The sequence below is a fragment of the Pan paniscus genome, chromosome 4 (genome assembly GCF_029289425.2).
Source record: "Pan paniscus chromosome 4, NHGRI_mPanPan1-v2.0_pri, whole genome shotgun sequence".
In the NCBI taxonomy this organism is placed as follows: Eukaryota; Metazoa; Chordata; class Mammalia; order Primates; family Hominidae; genus Pan; species Pan paniscus.
This window is the reverse complement of record NC_073253.2, coordinates 1,514,229-1,533,363: the sequence shown is the minus strand read 5'-3', so window position 1 is coordinate 1,533,363 and position 19,135 is coordinate 1,514,229. Positions and strand designations below refer to the sequence as shown.

The window sequence follows — 19,135 nt, the reverse complement described above, 5'->3', positions numbered from 1 at the left end:
TCTCTGCCAGTTTTGATCTTGAGGCCAAAGGAAAGGTGTCCCCCTCCTTTAGGAGGGCAGGCCATGTTTGAGCCACGTCCCGCCCAGCTGGCCCCTCAGTGCTGGGTCTGAGGCCAAAGGAAACGTGTCCCCCTTCTTAGGAGGACGGGCCGTGTTTGAACCACGCCCCGCTGAGCGGGCCCCTCAGTGCTGGGTCTGTCCATGTGGCCCTGTGGCTCTTTGCAGATGCAGTCTGTCCACGTGGCCCTGTGGCTCTTTGCAGATGTCTGTTAGCACTTGCTCGGCTCTAGGGGACAGTCGTGTCCACCGCGTGAGGCTCAGAGACCTCTGGGTGAATTTCCTTGGCTCCCAGGGTGGGGGTGGGGGTGGCCTGGGCTGCTGGGACCCAGACCCTGTGCCCGGCAGCTGGGCAGCAACTCCTGGATCACATATGCCATCCGGGCCACGGTGGGCTGTGTGGGTGTGAGCCCAGCTGGACACACAGGTGGCCCAGAGGAGACATTCTGTGTCACACACTCTGCCTAAGCCCATGTGTGTCTGCAGAGACTCGGCCCGGCCAGCCCATGATGGCCCTGCATTCCAGCCCAGCCCCACACTTCATCACAAACACTGACCCCAGAAGGGACGGAGGGTCTCGGCCACGTGGTCCTGCCTGTCTCAGCACCCACCGGCTCACTCCCACGTGTCTCCCGTCTGCTTTTGCAGAGCTCCTCCCTGAATGAGGCCAGCAGTGGCCTCTTCGACGTCTTCCTACGCTTCGTGTGCCGCCACGCCGTGCGCATCAGGGGCAAGTGAGTCAGGTGGCCAGGTGCCATTGCCCTGCGGGTGGCTGGGCGGGCTGGCAGGGCTTCTGCTCACCTCTCTCCTGCCCCTTCCCCACTGCCCTTCTGCCCGGGGCCACCAGAGTCTCCTTCTCTGGCCCCCGCCCCCTCCGGCTCCTGGGCTGCAGGCTCCCGAGGCCCCGGAAACATGGCTCGGCTTGCGGCAGCCGGAGCGGAGCAGGTGCCACACGAGGTCTGGAAATGGCAAGCGGGGTGTGGACTTGCTCCTGTGTGGAGGACGAGGGGCGGGGGGTGTGTCTGGGTCAGGTGTGCGGCCGAGCGTTTGAGCCTGCAGCTTGTCAGCTCCAAGTTACTACTGACGCTGGACACCCGGCTCTCACACGCTTGTCTCTCTCTCTCCCGATACAAGAGGATTTTATCCGATTCTCATTCCTGTCCCTGTCGTGTGACCCCCGCGAGGGCGTGGGCTCTTCTCTCTGTGACTAGATTTCCCATCTGGAAAGTGCGGGGTTGACCGTGTAGTTTGCTCCTCTCGGGGGGCCTGTGGTGGCCATGGGGCAGGCGGCCTGGGAGAGCTGCCGTCACACAGCCACTGGGTGAGCCACACTCACGGTGGTAGAGCCACGGTGCCTGGTGCCACATCATGTCCTCTGGATTTTAAGTAAAACCACACACCTCCCAGCAGGCATCTGCCTGCGACCCTGCGTGTGCCCGGGGAGAGTGGTAGCACGGAGGAAATTCGTGCACACTCAAGGTCATCAGCAAGGTCATCCGCAGTCAGGTGGAACGTGGAGGCCTCTCTCTGGGATCGTCTCCAGCGGATAAAGGACTGTGCACAGCTTCGGAAGCTTTTATTTAAAAATATAACTATTAATTATTGCATTATAAGTAATCACTAATGGTATCAGCAATTATAATATTTATTAAAGTATAATTAGAAATATTAAGTAGTACACACGTTCTGGAAAAACACAAATTGCACATGGCAGCAGAGTGAATTTTGGCCGAGGGACACATGTGCACATGTGTGTAAGCGGCCCCCAGGCCCACAGAATTCGCTGACAAAGTCACCTCCCCAGGGAAGCCACCATGGGCCTCCTTCGTGGCCATGAATTTTATTAAGATGGATCAAGTCACGTGCCGTCCACGTGTGGCAGGGCTTTGGGGAATGTGAGGTGATGACTGCGTCCTCATGCCCTGACAGACAGGAGGTGACTGTGTCTGTCCTGTCCCTAGGACACGGACAGGCCCGAAGCTCTAGTCCCCATCGTGGTCCAGTTTGGCCTCTGAATAAAAACGTCTTCAAAACCTGTTGCCCCAAAAACTAAGAACAGAGAGAGTTTCCCATCCCATGTGCTCACAGGGGCGTATCTGCTTGCGTTGACCCGCTGGGCTGGCCGGACTCCTAGAGTTGGTGCGTGTGCTTCTGTGCAAAAAGCGCAGTCCTCTTGCCCGTCACTGTGATATCTGCACCAGCAAGGAAAGCCTCTTTTCTTTTCTTTCTTTTTTTTTTTTTGAGACGGAATGTCACTGTTGTCTGCCCGGGCTTGAGTGCAGTGGCGCGATCTCAACTCACTGCAACCTCCGCCTCCCGGGTTCCAGCATTTCTCCTGCCTCAGCCTCCCGAGCAGCTGAGATTACAGGCACCCACCCCCTGCGCCTGGCTAATTTTTGTATTTTTAGTAGAGAGGGGTTTTTGCCATGTTGGCCAGGCTGGTCTCGAACTCCTGACCTCAGGTGATCCACCCACCTCGGCCTCCCAAAGTGCTGGGATTACAGGTGTGAGCCATCACGCCCAGCCGGAAAGCCTCTTTTTAAGGTGACCACCTACAGCGCTTCCTGAAAATAACAGGTCTTGTTTTTGCAGTAGGCTGCAAGTGTCTCTTAGCAACAGGAGTGGCGTCCTGTGGGCTCTGGGGATGGCTGAGGGTCGCGTGGCAGCCATGCCTTCTGTGTGCACCTTTAGGTTCCACGGGGCTATTCTGCTCTCACTGTTTGTCTGAAAACGCACCCTTGGCATCCTTGTTTGGAGAGTTTCTGCGTCTCGTTGGTCGTGCTGAAACTAGCGGCAAGGTTGTATCCATTGGCGCGCAGCGGCTACATGTAGGGTCGTGAGTCTTTCACCGTGGATAAATTCCTTGAAAAAAAAAAAAGGAGTCCGGTTAAGCATTCATTCCGGGTCAAGTGTCTGGTTCTGTGAATAAACTCTAAGATTTAAGAAACCTTAATGAAAGAAAGCCTTGATGATTCAGAGCAAGGATGTGGTCACACCTGTGGCTGGATCTGTTTAAGCCGCCCCAGTGCATGGTGAGAGTGGGGAGCAGGGATTGTTTGCTCAGAGGTCTCATCTGGTATGTTTCTGAGGTGTTTGCCGGCTGAATGGTAGACATGTCGTTGGTGTGTATGAGGGTCTGTGTCTGTGTGTGGCTCTGTTTGAGTGTACACATGTCCAGCACATGCCCTGCCCGTCTCTCACCTGTGTCTTCCCGCCCCAGGTCCTACGTCCAGTGCCAGGGGATCCCGCAGGGCTCCATCCTGTCCACGCTGCTCTGCAGCCTGTGCTACGGCGACATGGAGAACAAGCTGTTTGCGGGGATTCGGCGGGACGGGTGAGGCCTCCTCTTCCCCAGGGGGGCTTGGGTAGGGGTTGATTTGCTTTTGATGCGTTCAGTGTTAATATTCCTGGTGCTCTGGATACCATGACTGCTCTGTCTTGAGGAACCAGACAAGGTTGCAGCCCCTCCTTGGTATGAAGCCGCACAGGAGGGGTTGCACAGCCCAAGGACTGTGGGCTCCATGCAGGCTCTGTCCAGCGGCCATGTCCAGAGGCCTCAGGGCTCAGCAGGCAGGAGGGCCGCTGCCCTGCATGATGAGCATGTGAATTCAACACCGAGGAAGCACACCAGCTTCTATCACGTCACCCAGGTTCCGTTAGGGTCCTTGGGGAGACGGGGCTGGTGCAGCCTGAGGCCCCGCATCTCCCAGCAGGCCCTCGACAGGTGGCCTGGACTGGGCGCCTCTTCAGCCCATTGCCCATCCCACTTGCGTGGGGTCTACACCCAAGGACGCACACACCTAAATATCGTGCCAACCTAATGTGGTTCAACTCAACTGGCTTTTATTGACAGCAGTTACTTTTTTTTTTTTTTTATACTTTAAGTTCTAGGGTACATGTGCACAACGTGCAGGTTTGTTACATATGTATACATGTGCCATGTTGGTTTGCTGCACCCATTAACTCATCATTTACATTAGGTATTTCTCCTAATGCTATCCTTCCCCACTGCCCCCATCCCATGACAGGCCCCGGTGTGTGATGTTCCCCACCCTGTGTCCAAGTGTTCTCATTGTTCAGTTCCCACCTATGAGTGAGAACATGTGGTGTTTGATTTTCTTTCCTTGCAATAGTTTGCTCAGAGTGATGGTTTCCAGCTTCGTCCATGTGCCTACAAAGGACATGAACTCATCCTTTTTTACGGCTGCATGGTATTCCATGGTGTATATGTGCGACATTTTCTTAATCCAGTCTATCATTGATGGACATTTGGGTTGGTTGCAAGTCTTTGCTATTGTGAATAGTGCCGCAATAAACATACATGTGCATGTATCTTTATAGCAGCATGATTTATAATCCTTTGGGTATATACCCAGTCATGGGATGGCTGGGTCAAATGGTATTTCTAGTTCTAGATCCTTGAGGAATCGCCACACTATCTTCCACAATGGTTGAACTAGTTTACACTCCCACCAACAGTGTAAAAGTGTTCTGGTGCTGGAGAGGATGTGGTCAGCAGTTACTTTTTTATGAAAATAGTATCACTGAACAAGCAGACAGTTAGTGAAGGATGCGTCAGGAAGCCTGCAGGCCTCACGGCCATTTCTCTCGAAGTCTCCGGGTTTTTCCTGTGCATCTTTTGAAACGCTAGCTCCAATTATAGCATGTATAGTGGATCAAGGTGCTTCTTCATTAAGGTTCAAGTTCTAGATTGAAATAAGTTTATGTAACAGAAACAAAAATTTCTTGTACACACAACTTGCTCTGGGACTTGGAGGAAAGTGTCCTCGAGCTGGCGGCACACTGGTCAGCCCTCTGGGACAGGATACCTCTGGCCCGTGGTCATGGGGCGCTGGGCTTGGGCCTGAGGGTCACACAGTGCACCATGCCCAGCTTCCTGTGGATAGGATCTGGGTCTCGGATCATGCTGAGGACCACAGCTGCCATGCTGGTAAAGGGCACCACATGGCTCAGAGGGGGCGAGGTTCCCAGCCCCAGCATTCTTACCGTCTTCAGTTATTTTTCCCTAAGAGTCTGAGAACTGGGGCCGCGCCTGATGGCCTTCGTTCGTCTTCAGCTGGCACAGAATTGCACAAGCCGTTGCTAAACACTAAGTACTTACAATGAATGAGGAATTGCTGTAGCAGTTAACTGTAGAGAGCACGTCTGTTGGAAAGAAATTTAAGTTTTTGATTTAACTGCTTTGGAGAATGTTACTTTATTTATGGCTGTGTAAATGGTTTGACATTCAGTCCCTCGTAGACAGATACTACGTAAAAAGTGTAAAGTTAACCTTGCTGTGTATTTTCCCTTATTTTAGGCTGCTCCTGCGTTTGGTGGATGATTTCTTGTTGGTGACACCTCACCTCACCCACGCGAAAGCCTTCCTCAGGTGAGGCCCGTGCCGTGTGTCTGGGGGCTTTGCAGTTGAGCCCCCCGTGTCCTGCCCCTGGCACCGCAGCGTTGTCTCTGATGAGTCCTCTCTCTCTGTCGGTGCTGGATCCGCAAGAGCAGAGGCGCTTGGCCGTGCACCCAGGCCTGGGGGCGCAGGGGCACCTTCGGGAGGGAGTGGGTACCGTGCAGGCCCTGGTCCTGCAGAGACGCACCCAGGTTACACACGTGGTGAGTGCAGGCGGTGACCTGGCTCCTGCTGCTCTTTGGAAAGTCAAGTGTGGCGGCTCCTGGGGCCCCAGTGAGACCCCCAGGAGCTGTGCACAGGGCCTGCGGGGCCGAGGCGGCAGCCTCCCCCCCAGGGTGCACCTGAGCCTGCGGAGAGCAGGAGCTGCTGAGTGAGCTGGCCCACAGCGTTCGCTGCGGTCACGTTCCCGCGTGGGGTTGTTTGGGATCGGCGGGAGAATTTGGATTTGCTGAGTGCTGCTGTCTTGAACCACGGAGATAGCTAGGAGTGGGTTTCAGAGTTGATTTTTGTGGCTCAAACTAAAATCAGGCACAGGGGACCTGGCCTCAGCACAGGGGATTGTCCAATGTGGTCCCCTCAAGGGCGCCCCACAGATCCGGTGGGCTTGTTTTAAAGTGCGATTTGACGAGGGACGAGAAACCTTGAAAGCTGTAAAGGGAACCCTCAGAAAATGTGGCCGCCAGGGGTGGTTTCAGGTGCTTTGCTGGGCTGTGTTTGTGAAAACCCATTTGGACCCGCCCTGCAAGTCCACCCTCCAGGTCCACCCTCCAGGGCCGCCCTGGGCTGGGGGTATGCCCGGCGTTCCTTGTGCCGCAGCCCGGAGCACAGCAGGCTGCGCACATTTAAATCCACTAAGATTCACTCAGGAGGAGCCCAGGTCCCAAGCAACTGAGGGCTCAGGAGTCCTGAGGCTGCTGAGGGGACAGAGCAGACGGGGAACGCTGCTTCTGTGTGGCAAGTTCCTGAGGGTGCTGGCCAGGGAGGTGGCTCAGAGTATATGTTGGGGTCCCACTGGGGGCAGAACTCTGTCTCAGATGAGTTGGCAGCCATGTAACAGGAAGGGGTGGCCGCAGGGAGCTGGAAATGCACCAGGGGAGCTGAGCAGCCGGCCAAGGTCTCAGGGCCAGGCCACAGGAAGGGCAGGGGGACGCCCGGGGCCACAGCAGAGGCCGCAGGAAGGGAAGGGGATGCCCAGGCCAGAGCAGAGGCTGCCGGGCACAGGGGGGCTCCCTGAGCTGGGTGAGCGAGGCTCATGACTCGGCGAGGGAACCTCCTTGACGTGAAGCTGACGACTGGTGTTGCCCAGCTCACAGCCCAGCCGGGTCCCACGCCTGAGCAGGAACTCAGAACCCTCCCCTTTGTCTAAAGCACAGCAGATGCCTTCAGGGCATCTAGGAGAAAACAGGCAAAGTCGTTGAGAAACGTCTTAAAAGAAGGTGGGATGGTGGCAATTTCTTGTCCAGATTTTAGTCTGCCCCAGACCACAGATGAGTCTATAACGGGATCGTGGTGTTGCCATGGGGACACATGAGATGGACCATCACAGAGGCCACTGGGGCTGCACCTCCCATCTGAGTCCTGGCTGTCCCGGGTCCAGCCCAGGTTCTTGCATGCTCACCTACCTGTCCTGCCTGGGAGACAGGGCAAGCACCCCGAAGTCTGGAGCAGGGCTGGGTCCAGGCTCCTCAGAGCTCCTGCCAGGCCCAGCACCCTGCTCCAAATCACCACTTCTCTGGAGTTTTCCAAAGCATTTAACAAGGGTGTCAGGGCACCTCCTGGGTGACGGCCCCGCATCCTGGGGCTGACATTGCCCCTCTGCCTTAGGACCCTGGTCCGAGGTGTCCCTGAGTATGGCTGCGTGGTGAACTTGCGGAAGACAGTAGTGAACTTCCCTGTAGAAGATGAGGCCCTGGGTGGCACGGCTTTTGTTCAGCTGCCGGCCCACGGCCTATTCCCCTGGTGCGGCCTGCTGCTGGACACCCGGACCCTGGAGGTGCAGAGCGACTACTCCAGGTGAGCGCACCTGGCCGGAAGTGGAGCCTGTGCCCGGCCGGGGCAGGTGCTGCTGCAGGGCCATCGTGTCCACCCCTGCTTCCGTGTGGGGCAGGCGACTGCCAATCCCAAAGGGTCAGAGGCCACAGGGTGCCCCTTGTCCCATCTGGGGCTGAGCAGAAATGCATCTTTCTGTGGGAGTGAGGGTGCTCACAAGGGGAGCAGTTTTCTGTGCTATTTTGGTAAAAGGAAATTGTGCACCAGACCCGGGTGCACTGAGGTGTCTTCAGAAAGCAGTCTGGAGGGTGCCCCTCGTCCCCTCTGGGGCTGAGCAGAAATGCATCTTTCTGTGGGAGTGAGGGTGCTCACAAGGGGAGCAGTTTTCTGTGCTATTTTGGTAAAAGGAAATTGTGCACCAGACCCAGGTGCACTGAGGTGTCTTCAGAAAGCAGTCTGGATCCGAAACCCAAGACGTCCGGGCCCTGCTGGGCGTGAGTCTCTCCAAACCTGAAACACAGGGGCCCTGCTGGGCATGAGTCCCTCCGAACCTGAGACCCTGGGGCCCTGCTGGGCATGAGTCTCTCCGAACCCAGAGACTTTAGGGCCCTTTTGGGCGTGAGTCTCTCCACTGTGAGCCCCACACTCCAAGGCTCGTCCACAGTCTACAGGATGCCATGAGTTCATGATCACATGTGACCCATCAGGGGACAGGGCCATGGTGTTGGGGGGTCTCTACAAAATTCTGGGGTCTTGTTTCCCCTGAGCCCAAGAGCTCAAGGCCCCATCTCAGGCTCAGACACAAATGAATTGAAGATGGACACAGATGCAGAAATCTGTGCTGTTTCTTTTATGAATGAAAAGTATCAACATTCCAGGCAGGGCGAGGTGGCTCACACCTATAATCCCAGCACTTTAGGAGGCCGAGGTGGGTGGATCACTTGAGGCCAGGAGTTTGAGGCCAATCTAACCAACATAGTGAAATTCCATTTCTACTTTAAAAATACAAAAATTAGCCTGGCCTGGTGGCACATGCCTGTAGTCCCAGCTATGCGGGAGGCTGAGGCAGGAGAATCATTTGAACCCAGGAGGCAGAGGTTGCAGTGAGCCGAGATCACACCACTGCACTCCAGCCTGGGCAACAGAGTGAGACTTCATCTTAAAAAAAAAAAAAAGTATCAGCATTCCAAAACCATAGTGGACAGGTGTTTGTTTATTCTGTCCTTCAATACTATTGACTGGTGCTGTGCTAGAGGCCAGAACTGGGGGTGCCTTCCTCTGAAAGGCACACCTTCATGGGAAGAGAAATAAGTGGTGGATGGTTGTTAAACCAGAGGTTTAAACTGGGGTCCTGTCGTTCTGAGTTGAACAGTCCAGATCTGGACTTTGCCTCTTTCCAGAATGCTCCCTGGGGTTTGCTTCATGGGGGAGCAGCAGGTGTGGACACCCTCGTGATGGGGGAGCAGCAGGTGCAGACGCCCTCATGATGGGGGAGTGGCAGGTGCAGATGCCCTTGTGCATGGTGCCCAGCATGTCCCTGTTGCAGTTCCCTCCCCACAAGGATGCCGGTCCCCTGTGCTTCCCACAGTCCCTGCTTCCCTCCCACAGCCTTACCTGGTCCTGGCCTCCACTGGCCTTGTCTGCATGATTTCCAGATTTCCTGGGCTCCCAGCACCTCTTCGCCTCTCCCAGGCACCTCTGCAGCGCTGGCCATACCAGTCAGCTGTGAACTGTCCACTGCTTATTTTGCTCCCCATGAAATGTATTTTTTAGGACAGGCACCCCTGGTTCCAGCCTCTGGCACAGCATCAGTGAATGTTATTGAAGGACAAAGGACAGACAAACAAATCAGGAAAATGGGTTCTCTCTAAACACATTGCAAAGCCACAGAGGCTAGTGCAGGATGGGTGGGCATCAGGTCATCAGATGTGGGTTCAATGCCAGAATATTCTGTGCACCCAAAGGCCACTTGGTCAGAGTGCGTGCTTGCAGAGGTGGCTCTAAAAGCTCAGCAGTGGAGGCAGTGGTTTGCCATACTCAGGGTAAACTCACATCCTGTGTGTCTGAAGTATACAGCAGAGGCTTGAAGGGCATCTGGGAGAAGAAAACAGGCAAAATGATTAAGAAAAGTGAAAAAGGAAGAGTGGTAAGATGGAAATTTTCTTGTCCAGATTTTAGTCTCCCAAACCACAGCTCAGATGGCAGAATGTGGTCAGAACTGATGGACAGAACAATAGAACAAAACGGAAGCCCTATCTCTCAGAAACGTGTGTTAATGTGGTGTGTGGCACAGCTGATGGAAAAGAGAGTGTGTGTGTAATTTTTTTTTTTCTGAGAAAACTGACTGGAAGCAAATAAGTTGTGTCTTTACAGCATATACCAGAGCAGATTCTAGGTAGAAGAGGAGATACATGCAAACAACACCAGCAACAGAAATAAAACAAAAGACTCAAAGGGAAGGGAGGTGAACATTCCCTGGTTTGGTGTTGGGGAAGGACACACAGGGAGGTGGATGAAACCAGTGAGGCAACGGGCATTGCTTTCACTGCAGAGAAACTCAGCTTGCCTGAGCCACAGTGAAAATGGCCATTCCCTGGAGCGTTTGTGCACATGATTTATTTAAGGCACCCTGTGAGGTCCTGCACATTCATCCTCTCACTTTGTTCTCCTAACCACCTGAGAGGTAGAGGAGGAAAGGCTCCAGGGGAGCAGCCGCCCTTGGTCACCCAGCTGGCAAGGGGCATGCATGATTGCAGCCTGGCCTCCTGCTCTGGGGCCCTTGCTCTGCCCGAGGACCCCACACAAGTCAGACCCATAGGCTCAGGGCGAGCCGGAGCCCAAGGTCGTGTTGGGGATGGCTGTGAAAGAAGAAATGGACGTCTGATGCACACTTGGGAAGGTCCTACCAGCAGTGTCAAAGAAATGCATGTGAAACTGACAGCGAGACCCGTCCCTCAAAGAAACGCACGTGAAACTGACAGCGAGACCTGTCCCCATCCCTCATGCTGGCTCCTTTTCTGGGCTTGCCAAGAGCCAGCATCAGGTTGAGGCAAGCTGGAAAGACTTTTCTGGAAAGCAGCTTGTTTGCATGGAAGTCCTCGCAATGTCCTGTGTCTTCCCAGTAATTCCACTTCTGAAGTGACCAGACATTATCACGGGTCTTATTTACCATTTCCAGTGTTCCAGGCAGGGGGACTTGCCACAGCAAGTCACGAACCTGCCCAAATACAGGGCTAAGCAGATATTATGCATCACAAAACTTATTCTGCCATTAAACATTTTTCAAAGAATTTTTGAAGAATGTTTAATGGCACAAAACGTTTATTTCAATGTAGCAGTGTTCAAAGCTGGATGTAAAAGAACACACCCCAGGAGCCTGCCGTGGATGTCATGTGTGTTCATCTTTGGACATGGATGTACATGGGCAGTGAGTGGTGGTGAGGCCCTGGAGGACATCGGTGGGATGCCTCCATCCTGCCCCTCTGGAGACACCATGTGTGCCACGTGCACTCATTGGAGCCCTGTTTAGCTGGTGCCACCTGGCTCTTCCATCCCTGAGATTCAAACACAGTGAGATTCCCCACGCCCAACTCAGTGTTCTCCCACAAAAAACCTGAGTCACACCTGTGTTCACTCGAGGGACGCCCGGGAGCCAGGGCTCCACGGTTTATTATGTGTTTTCGGCTGAGTTATGTGCAGATCTCATCAGGGCAGATGATGAGTGCACACACACGGCTGTGCGAGGTTTGGATACACTCAACATCACTAGCCAGGTCCTGGTGGAGTTTGGTCATGCAGAGTCTGGATGGCGTGTAGCATTTTGAGTCCATGGAGTGAGCACCCAGCCCCCTCGGGCTGCAGCGCGTGCCCCAGGCAGGGCAAGGAAGTGGGAGGAAGGCAGGAGGCTCTTTGGAGCAAGCTTTGCAGGAGGGGGCTGGGTGTGGGGCAGGCACCTGTATCTGACATTCCCCCCCTGTGTCTCAGCTATGCCCGGACCTCCATCAGAGCCAGTCTCACCTTCAACCGCGGCTTCAAGGCTGGGAGGAACATGCGTCGCAAACTCTTTGGGGTCTTGCGGCTGAAGTGTCACAGCCTGTTTCTGGATTTGCAGGTGAGCAGGCTGATGGTCAGCACAGAGTTCAAAGTTCAGGAGGCGTGTGTGCAAGTATGTGTGTGTGTGCGCGCGTGCCTGCAAGGCTGACGGTGACTGGCTGCACATAAGGGTGCACATGTACGCATATACACGTGAGCACATACATGTGTGCATGTGTGTACATGAAGGCATGGCAGTGTGTGCACAGGTGTGCAAGGGCACAAGTGTGAATGTGCACATGCGAATGCATACCTGACATGCATGTGTGTTCGTGCACAGTCGTGTGGGCATTCACGTGAGGTGCATGCGTGTGGGTGTGCAGTGTGAGTAGCATGTGTGCACATGTATTGAGGGCTCCTCGTGTTCGCCCCGCTAGGTCCTCAGCACCAGTGCCCCTCGTTACAGGGTGAGACGGGGTCCCAGGCCTTGGTGGGCTGAGGCTTTGAAGCTGCAGCCCTGAGGGCATTGTCCCATCTGGGCATCCGCGTCCACTCCCTCTCCTGTGGGCGTCCGTGTCCACTCCCCCTCTCCTGTGGGTGTCCACACCCCCTCTCCTGTGGGCATCTGCATCCACTCCCTCTCCTGTGGGCATCTGCGTCCATTCCCTCTCTCCTGTGGGTGTCCATGTCCACTCCCCCTCTCCTGTGGGCATCTGCGTCCACTCCCTCTCCTGTGGGCATCTGCATCCACTCCCTCTCCTGTGGGCATCCGCGTCCACTCCCTCTCCTGTGGGCATCTGCATCCACTCCCTCTCTCCTGTGGGCATTTACATCCACTCCATTCCCTCTCTCCTGTGGGCGTCCGTGTCCACTCCCCCTCTCCTGTGGGCATTTACATCCACTCCACTCCCTCTCTCCTGTGGGCATCTGCGTCCACTCCCCCTCTCTGTGGGCATTTGCGTCCACTCCCTCTCCTGGTTCCTTCCTGTCTTGGCCGAGCCTTGGGGGCAGGCAGACGACACAGAGTCTTGACTCGCCCAGGGTGGTTCGCAGCTGCCGGGTGAGGGCCAGGCCAGATTTCACTGGGAAGAGGGATAGTTTCTTGTCAAAATATTCCTCTTTCTTGTTCCATCTGAATGGATGATAAAGCAAAAAGTAAAAACTTAAAATCCCAGAGAGGTTTCTACCGCTTCTCACTCTTTCTTGGTGACTCTAGGTGAACAGCCTCCAGACGGTGTGCACCAACATCTACAAGATCCTCCTGCTGCAGGCGTACAGGTGAGCCGCCACCAAGGGGTGCAGGCCCAGCCTCCAGGGACCCTCCGCGCTCTGCTCACCTCTGACCCGGGGCTTCACCTGGGAACTCCTGGGTTTTAGGGGCAAGGAATGTCTTACGTTTTCAGTGGTGCTGCTGCCTCTGCACAGTTCTGTGTTCGTGTGGCCCTGTGCAAAGCGCCTGTTCTCGGTCCCGAGTTTTAGGGGCAAGCAGCGTCTTGTGTTTTCAGCGGCGCTGCTGCCTCTGCACAGTTCTGTGTTCGCGTGGCCCTGTGCAAAGCGCCTGTTCTCCATCTCTGGGTAGTGGTAGGAGCCGGTGTGGCCCCAGGTGTCCCCACTGTGCCTGTGCACTGGCCGTGGGACATCATGGAGGCCATCCCAGGGCAGCAGGGGCATGGGGTAAAGAGATGTTAATGGGGAGTCTTAGCAGAGGAGGCTGGGAAGGTGTCTGAACAGTAGGTGGGAGATCAGATGCTGGGAGGATTTGGGGTCTCAGCAAAGAGGGCTGAGGTGGGTGCAGATGAGGGTCGCTGGCCCCACCCCCAGGAAGGTGCAGCAGAGCTGTGGCTCCCCACACAGCCCGGCCAGCACCTGTGCTCTGGGCATGGCTGTGCTCCTGGAACGTTCCCTGTCCTGGCTGGTCAGGGGGTGCCCCTGCCAAGAATCGACAACTTTATCACAGAGGGAAGGGCCAATCTGTGGAGGCCACAGGGCCAGCTTCTGCCTGGAGTCAGGGCAGGTGGTGGCACAAGCCTCGGGGCTGTACCAAAGGGCAGTCGGGCACCACAGGCCCGGGCCTCCACCTCAACAGGCCTTCCGAGCCACTGGGAGCTGAATGCCAGGAGGCCGAAGCCCTCGCCCCATGAGGGCTGAGAATGAGTGTGAGCATTTGTGTTACCCAGGGCCGAGGCTGCGCGAATTACCGTGCACACTTGATGTGAAACGAGGTCGTCGTCTGTCGTGGAAACCCAGCAAGGGCTCACGGGAGAGTTTTCCATTACAAGGTCGCACCATGAAAATGGTTTTTAACCCGAGCGCTTGCGCCTTCATGCTCTGGCAGGGAGGGCAGAGCCACAGCTGCATGTTACCGCCTTTGCACCAGCTCCAGAGGCTTGGGACCAGGCTGTCTCAGTTCCAGGGTGTGTCCGGCTCAGACCGCCCTCCTCTCTGCCTTCTCTCTCTGCCTCAAATCTTCCCTCGTTTGCATCTCCCTGACGCGTGCCTGGGCCCTCGTGCAAGCTGCTTGACTCCTTTCCGGAAACCCTTGGAGTGTGCTGGATACAGGTGCCGCTGAGGACTGGAGGTGTCTGACACTGTGGTTGACCCCAGGGTCCAGCTGGCGTGCTTGGGGCCTCCTTGGGCCATGATGAGGTCAGAGGAGTTTTCCCAGGTGAAAACTCCTGGGAAACTCCCAGGGCCATGTGACCTGCCACCTGCTCCTCCCATATTCAGCTCAGTCTTGTCCTCATTTCCCCACCAGGGTCCCTGGCTCCGAGGAGCTCCCGTAGAGGGCCTGGGCTCAGGGCAGGGCGGCTGAGTTTCCCCACCCATGTGGGGACCCTTGGGTAGTCGCTTGATTGGGTAGCCCTGAGGAGGCCGAGATGCGACGGGCCACGGGCCGTTTCCAAACACAGAGCCAGGCACGTGGAAGGCCCAGGAATCCCCTTCCCTCGAGGCAGGAGTGGGAGAACGGAGAGCTGGGCCCCGATTTCACGGCAGCCAGGCTGCAGTGGGCGAGGCTGTGGTGGTCCATGTGGCGCTGGGGGCGGGGTCTGATTCAAATCCGCTGGGGCTCAGCCTTCCTGGCCCCTGTTGGCCGCGCCTCCACATGGGCTTGGGGTGGACGCCCCGACCTCTAGCAGGTGGCTATTTCTCCCTTTGGAAGAGAGCCCCTCACCCATGCTAGGTGTTTCCCTCCTGGGTCAGGAGCGTGGCCCTGTGGCAACCCCGGGACCTTAGGCTTATTTATTTGTTTAAAAAACATTCTGGGCCTGGCTTCCGTTGTTGCTAAATGGGGAAAAGACATCCCACCTCAGCAGAGTTACTGAGAGGCTGAAACCGGGGTGCTGGCTTGACTGGTGTGATCTCAGGTCATTCCAGAAGGGGCTCAGGAAGTCAGTGAGACCAGGTACATGGGGGGCTCAGGCAGTGGGTGAGACCAGGTACGCGGGTTGCTCAGGCAGTCAGTGAGACCAGGTACATGGGGGGCTTAGGCAGTCAGTGAGAACCAGGTACATGGGGGGCTTAGGCAGTGGGTGAGACCAGGTACACGGGGTGCTCAGGCAGTCGGTGAGACCAGGTACATGGGGGGCTCAGGCAGTCAGTGAGACCGGGTACACGGGGGGCTCAGGCAGTCAGTGAGAACCAGGTACATGGGGGGCTCAGGCAGTGGGTGAGATGAGGTACACGGGGAGCTCAGGCAGTGGGTCAGACCAGATACACGGGGGCTCTGATCACACGCACATATGAGCACATGTGCACATGTGCTGTTTCATGGTAGCCAGGTCTGTGCACACCTGCCCCAAAGTCCCAGGAAGCTGAGAGGCCAAAGATGGAGGCTGACAGGGCTGGCGCGGTGGCTCACACCTGTAGTCCCAGCACTTTGGGAGGCCGAGGCGAGAGGATCCCTTGAGCCCAGGAGTTTAAGACCAGCCTGAGCAACATAGTAGAACCCCATCTCTATGAAAAATAAAAACAAAAATTAGCTGAGCATGGTGGTGTGCGCCTGTAGTTCCAGTACTTGGGAGGCTGAAGTGGGAGGATCGCTTGAGCCCAGGAGGTGGAGGCTGCAGTGAGCTGAGATTGCACCACTGTACTGCAGCCTGGGTGACAGAGTGAGAGCCCGTCTCAACAACAACAGAAAAGACTGACAAATGCAGTTTCTTGGAAAGAAACATTTAGTAGGAACTTAACCTACGCACAGAAGCCAAGTCGGTGTCTCAGTGTCAGTGAGATGAGATGATGGGTCCTCACACCATCACCCCAGACCCAGGGTTTATGCACCACAGGGGCGGGTGGCTCAGAAGGGATGCGCAGGACGTTGATATACGATGACATCAAGGTGGTCTGACGAAGGGCAGGATTTATGATAAGTACCTGCTGGTACACAAGGAACAGTGGATAAACTGGAAACCTTAGAAGCCTTCCCGGGACAGGGGCTAATCAGAAGCCAGCATGGGGGGCTGGCATCCAGGATGGAGCTGCTTCAGCCTCCACATGTGTGTTCATACAGATGGTGCACAGAAACGCAGTGTACCTGTGCACACACAGACACGCAGCTACTCGCACACACGAGCACACACACAGACATGCATGCATGCATCCGTGTGTGTGCACCTGTGCCCACGAGGAAACCCATGCATGTGCATTCATGCACGCACACAGGCACCGGTGGGCTCATGCCCACACCCACGAGCACCGTCTGATTAGGAGGCCTTTCCTCTGACGCTGTCCGCCATCCTCTCAGGTTTCACGCATGTGTGCTGCAGCTCCCATTTCATCAGCAAGTTTGGAAGAACCCCACATTTTTCCTGCGCATCATCTCTGACACGGCCTCCCTCTGCTACTCCATCCTGAAAGCCAAGAACGCAGGTATGTGCAGGTGCCTGGCCTCAGTGGCAGCAGTGCCTGCCTGCTGGTTTTAGTGTGTCAGGAGACTGAGTGAATCTGGGCTTAGGAAGTTCTTACCCCTTTTCGCATCAGGAAGTGGTTTAACCCAACCACTGGCAGGCTCGTCTGCCCGCCCTCTCGTGGGGTGAGCAGAGCACCTGATGGAAGGGACAGGAGCTGTCTGGGAGCTGCTGTCCTTCCCACCTTGCTCTGCCTGGGGAAGCACTGGGGGGCCTGGTCTCTCCTGTTTGCCCCATGGTGGGATTCGGGGGGCCTGGCCTCTCCTGTTTGCCCTGTGGTGGGATTGGGCTGTCTCCCGTCCATGGCACTTAGGGCCCTTGTGCAAACCCAGGCCAAGGGCTTAGGAGGAGGCCGGGCCCAGGCTACCCCACCCCTCTCAGGAGCAGAGGCCGTGTATCACCACGACAGAGCCCCGCGCCGTCCTCTGCTTCCCAGTCACCGTCCTCTGCTTCTGGACACTTTGTCCAGCGTCAGGGAGGTTTCTGATCCGTCTGAAATTCAAGCCATGTCGAACCTGCGGTCCTGAGCTTAACAGCTTCTACTTTCTGTTCTTTCTGTGTTGTGGAAATTTCACTTGGAGAAGCCGAAGAAAACATTTCTGTCGTGACTCCTGCGGTGCTTGGGTCGGGGCAGCCAGAGATGGAGCCGCCCCGCAGACCGTCAGGGGTGGGCAGCTTTCCGGTGTCTCCTGGGAGGGGAGCTGGGCTGGGCCTGTGACTCCTCAGCCTCTGTTTTCCCCCAGGGATGTCGCTGGGGGCCAAGGGTGCCGCCGGCCCTCTGCCCTCCGAGGCCATGCAGTGGCTGTGCCACCAAGCATTCCTGCTCAAGCTGACTCGACACCGCGTCACCTACGTGCCACTCCTGGGGTCACTCAGGACAGGCAAGTGTGGGTGGAGGCCAGTGCGGGCCCCGCCTGCCCAGGGGTCATCCTTGAACGCCCTGTGTGGGGCGAGCAGCCTCAGATGCTGCTGAAGTGTTGACGCCCCCGGGCCTGACTGTGGGGGCCTGGAGCCACACTGGCAGCCCTGTGTGATTAAATGCTGGTGTCCCCAGGCCACGGAGCCTGGCAGGGTCCACAACTTCTTGAACCCCTGCTTCCCATCTCAGGGGCGATGCCTCCCCACCCTTGGGAGCCTTCTGACCCGTGACCTGTGTCCTCTCACAGCCTCTGCCCTGGCTGCTGCCCTGAGCTCCTGGGGTCCTGAGCAAGTTCTCTCCCCGCCCCGCCGCTCCAGCGTCACCGGGCTGCCTGTCTGCTCGCCCCGGTGGAGGGGTGTCTGTCCCTTCACTGAGGTTCCCACCAGCCAGGGCCACGAGGTGTAGGCCCTGCCTGCCCGGCCACCCACACGTCCCAGGTGGGCTGGAGGATACCACCTCTGGCCTCTTCTGGAACGGAGTCTGATTTTGGCCCCGCAGCCCAGACGCAGCTGAGTCGGAAGCTCCCGGGGACGACGCTGAGTGCCCTGGAGGCCGCAGCCAACCCGGCACTGCCCTCAGACTTCAAGACCATCCTGGACTGATGGCCACCCGCCCACAGCCGGGCCGAGAGCAGACACCAGCAGCCCTGTCACGCCGGGCTCTACGTCCCAGGGAGGGAGGGGCGGCCCACACCCAGACCCGCACCGCTGGGAGTCTGAGGCCTGAGTGAGTGTCTGGCCGAGGCCTGCATGTCCGGCTGAAGGCTGAGTGTCCAGCTGAGGCCTGAGCGAGTGTCCAGCCAAGGGCTGAGTGTCCAGCACACCTGCCGTCTTCACTTCCCCACAGGCTGGCGCTCAGCTCCACCCCAGGGCCAGCTTTTCCTCGCCAGGAGCCCGGCTTCCCACTCCCCACATGGGAATAGTCCATCCCCAGATTCGCCATTGTCCACCCCTCGCCCTGCCCTCCTTTGCCTTCCACCCCCACCATCCAGATGGAGACCCTGAGAAGGACCCTGGGAGCTCTGGGAATTTGGAGTGACCAAAGGTGTGCCCTGTACACAGGTGAGGACCCTGCACCTGGATGGGGGTCCCTGTGGGTCAAATTGGGGGGGGGGGGTGCTGTGGGAGTAAAATACTGAATATATGAGTTTTTCAGTTTTGAAAAAAATCTCATGTTTGAATCCTAACGTGCACTGCATAGACACCACTGTATGTGTTTACAGAAGCCTGTGAGTGAACGGGGTGGTGGTCAGTGCGGGCCCATGGCCTGGCTGTGCGATTACAGAAGCCTGTGAGTGAACGGGGTGGTGGTCAGTGCGGGCCCATGGCCTGGCTGTGCGATTACAGAAGCCTGTGAGTGAACGGGGTGGTGGTCAGTGCGGGCCCATGGCCTGGCTGTGCGATTACAGAAGCCTGTGAGTGAACGGGGTGGTGGTCAGTGCGGGCCCATGGCCTGGCTGTGCATTTACGAAAGTCTATGAGTGAATGGGGGGTGGTGGTCAGTGCAGGCCCATAGCCTGGCTGGGCCTGGGAGGTTTCTGATGCTGTGAGGCAGGAGGGGAAGGAGGGTAGGGGATAGACAGTGGGAGCCCCCACCCTGGAAGACATAACAGTAAGTCCAGGCCCGAAGGGCAGCAGGGATGCTGGGGGCCCAGCTTGGGCGGCGGGGATGATGGAGGGCCCGGCCGGGGTGGCAGGGATGATGGGGGCCCCAGCTGGGGTGGCAGGGGTGATGGAGGGGGCTGGTCTGGGTGGCGGGGAAGATGGGGAAGCCTGGCTGGGCCCCCTCCTCCCCTGCCTCCCACCTGCAGCCGTG

General features: G+C 56.8%; 1 protein-coding gene across 2 annotated transcripts in view; it reads left to right on the top strand.

Annotated features, from left to right (window-relative positions):
• TERT (telomerase reverse transcriptase) overlaps positions 1-18,487 on the top strand; it is a 44,500-nt gene extending 26,013 nt beyond the window's left edge. The window contains exons 8-16 of one of the 2 annotated variants that reach the window (XM_063604364.1): positions 706-791; positions 3,278-3,391; positions 5,378-5,449; positions 7,301-7,489; positions 11,450-11,576; positions 12,714-12,775; positions 16,239-16,363; positions 17,145-17,282; positions 17,819-18,487. In XM_063604364.1, the coding sequence (XP_063460434.1) occupies positions 706-791; positions 3,278-3,391; positions 5,378-5,449; positions 7,301-7,489; positions 11,450-11,576; positions 12,714-12,775; positions 16,239-16,363; positions 17,145-17,282; positions 17,819-17,922 (1,017 nt within the window). In that variant the 3' untranslated portion in view covers positions 17,923-18,487. The remainder of the gene's footprint in view (positions 1-705; positions 792-3,277; positions 3,392-5,377; positions 5,450-7,300; positions 7,490-11,449; positions 11,577-12,713; positions 12,776-16,238; positions 16,364-17,144; positions 17,283-17,818) is intronic. The other variant, XM_063604365.1, reaches the window with a different exon arrangement.
• The last annotated feature ends 648 nt before the right edge of the window (positions 18,488-19,135 follow it).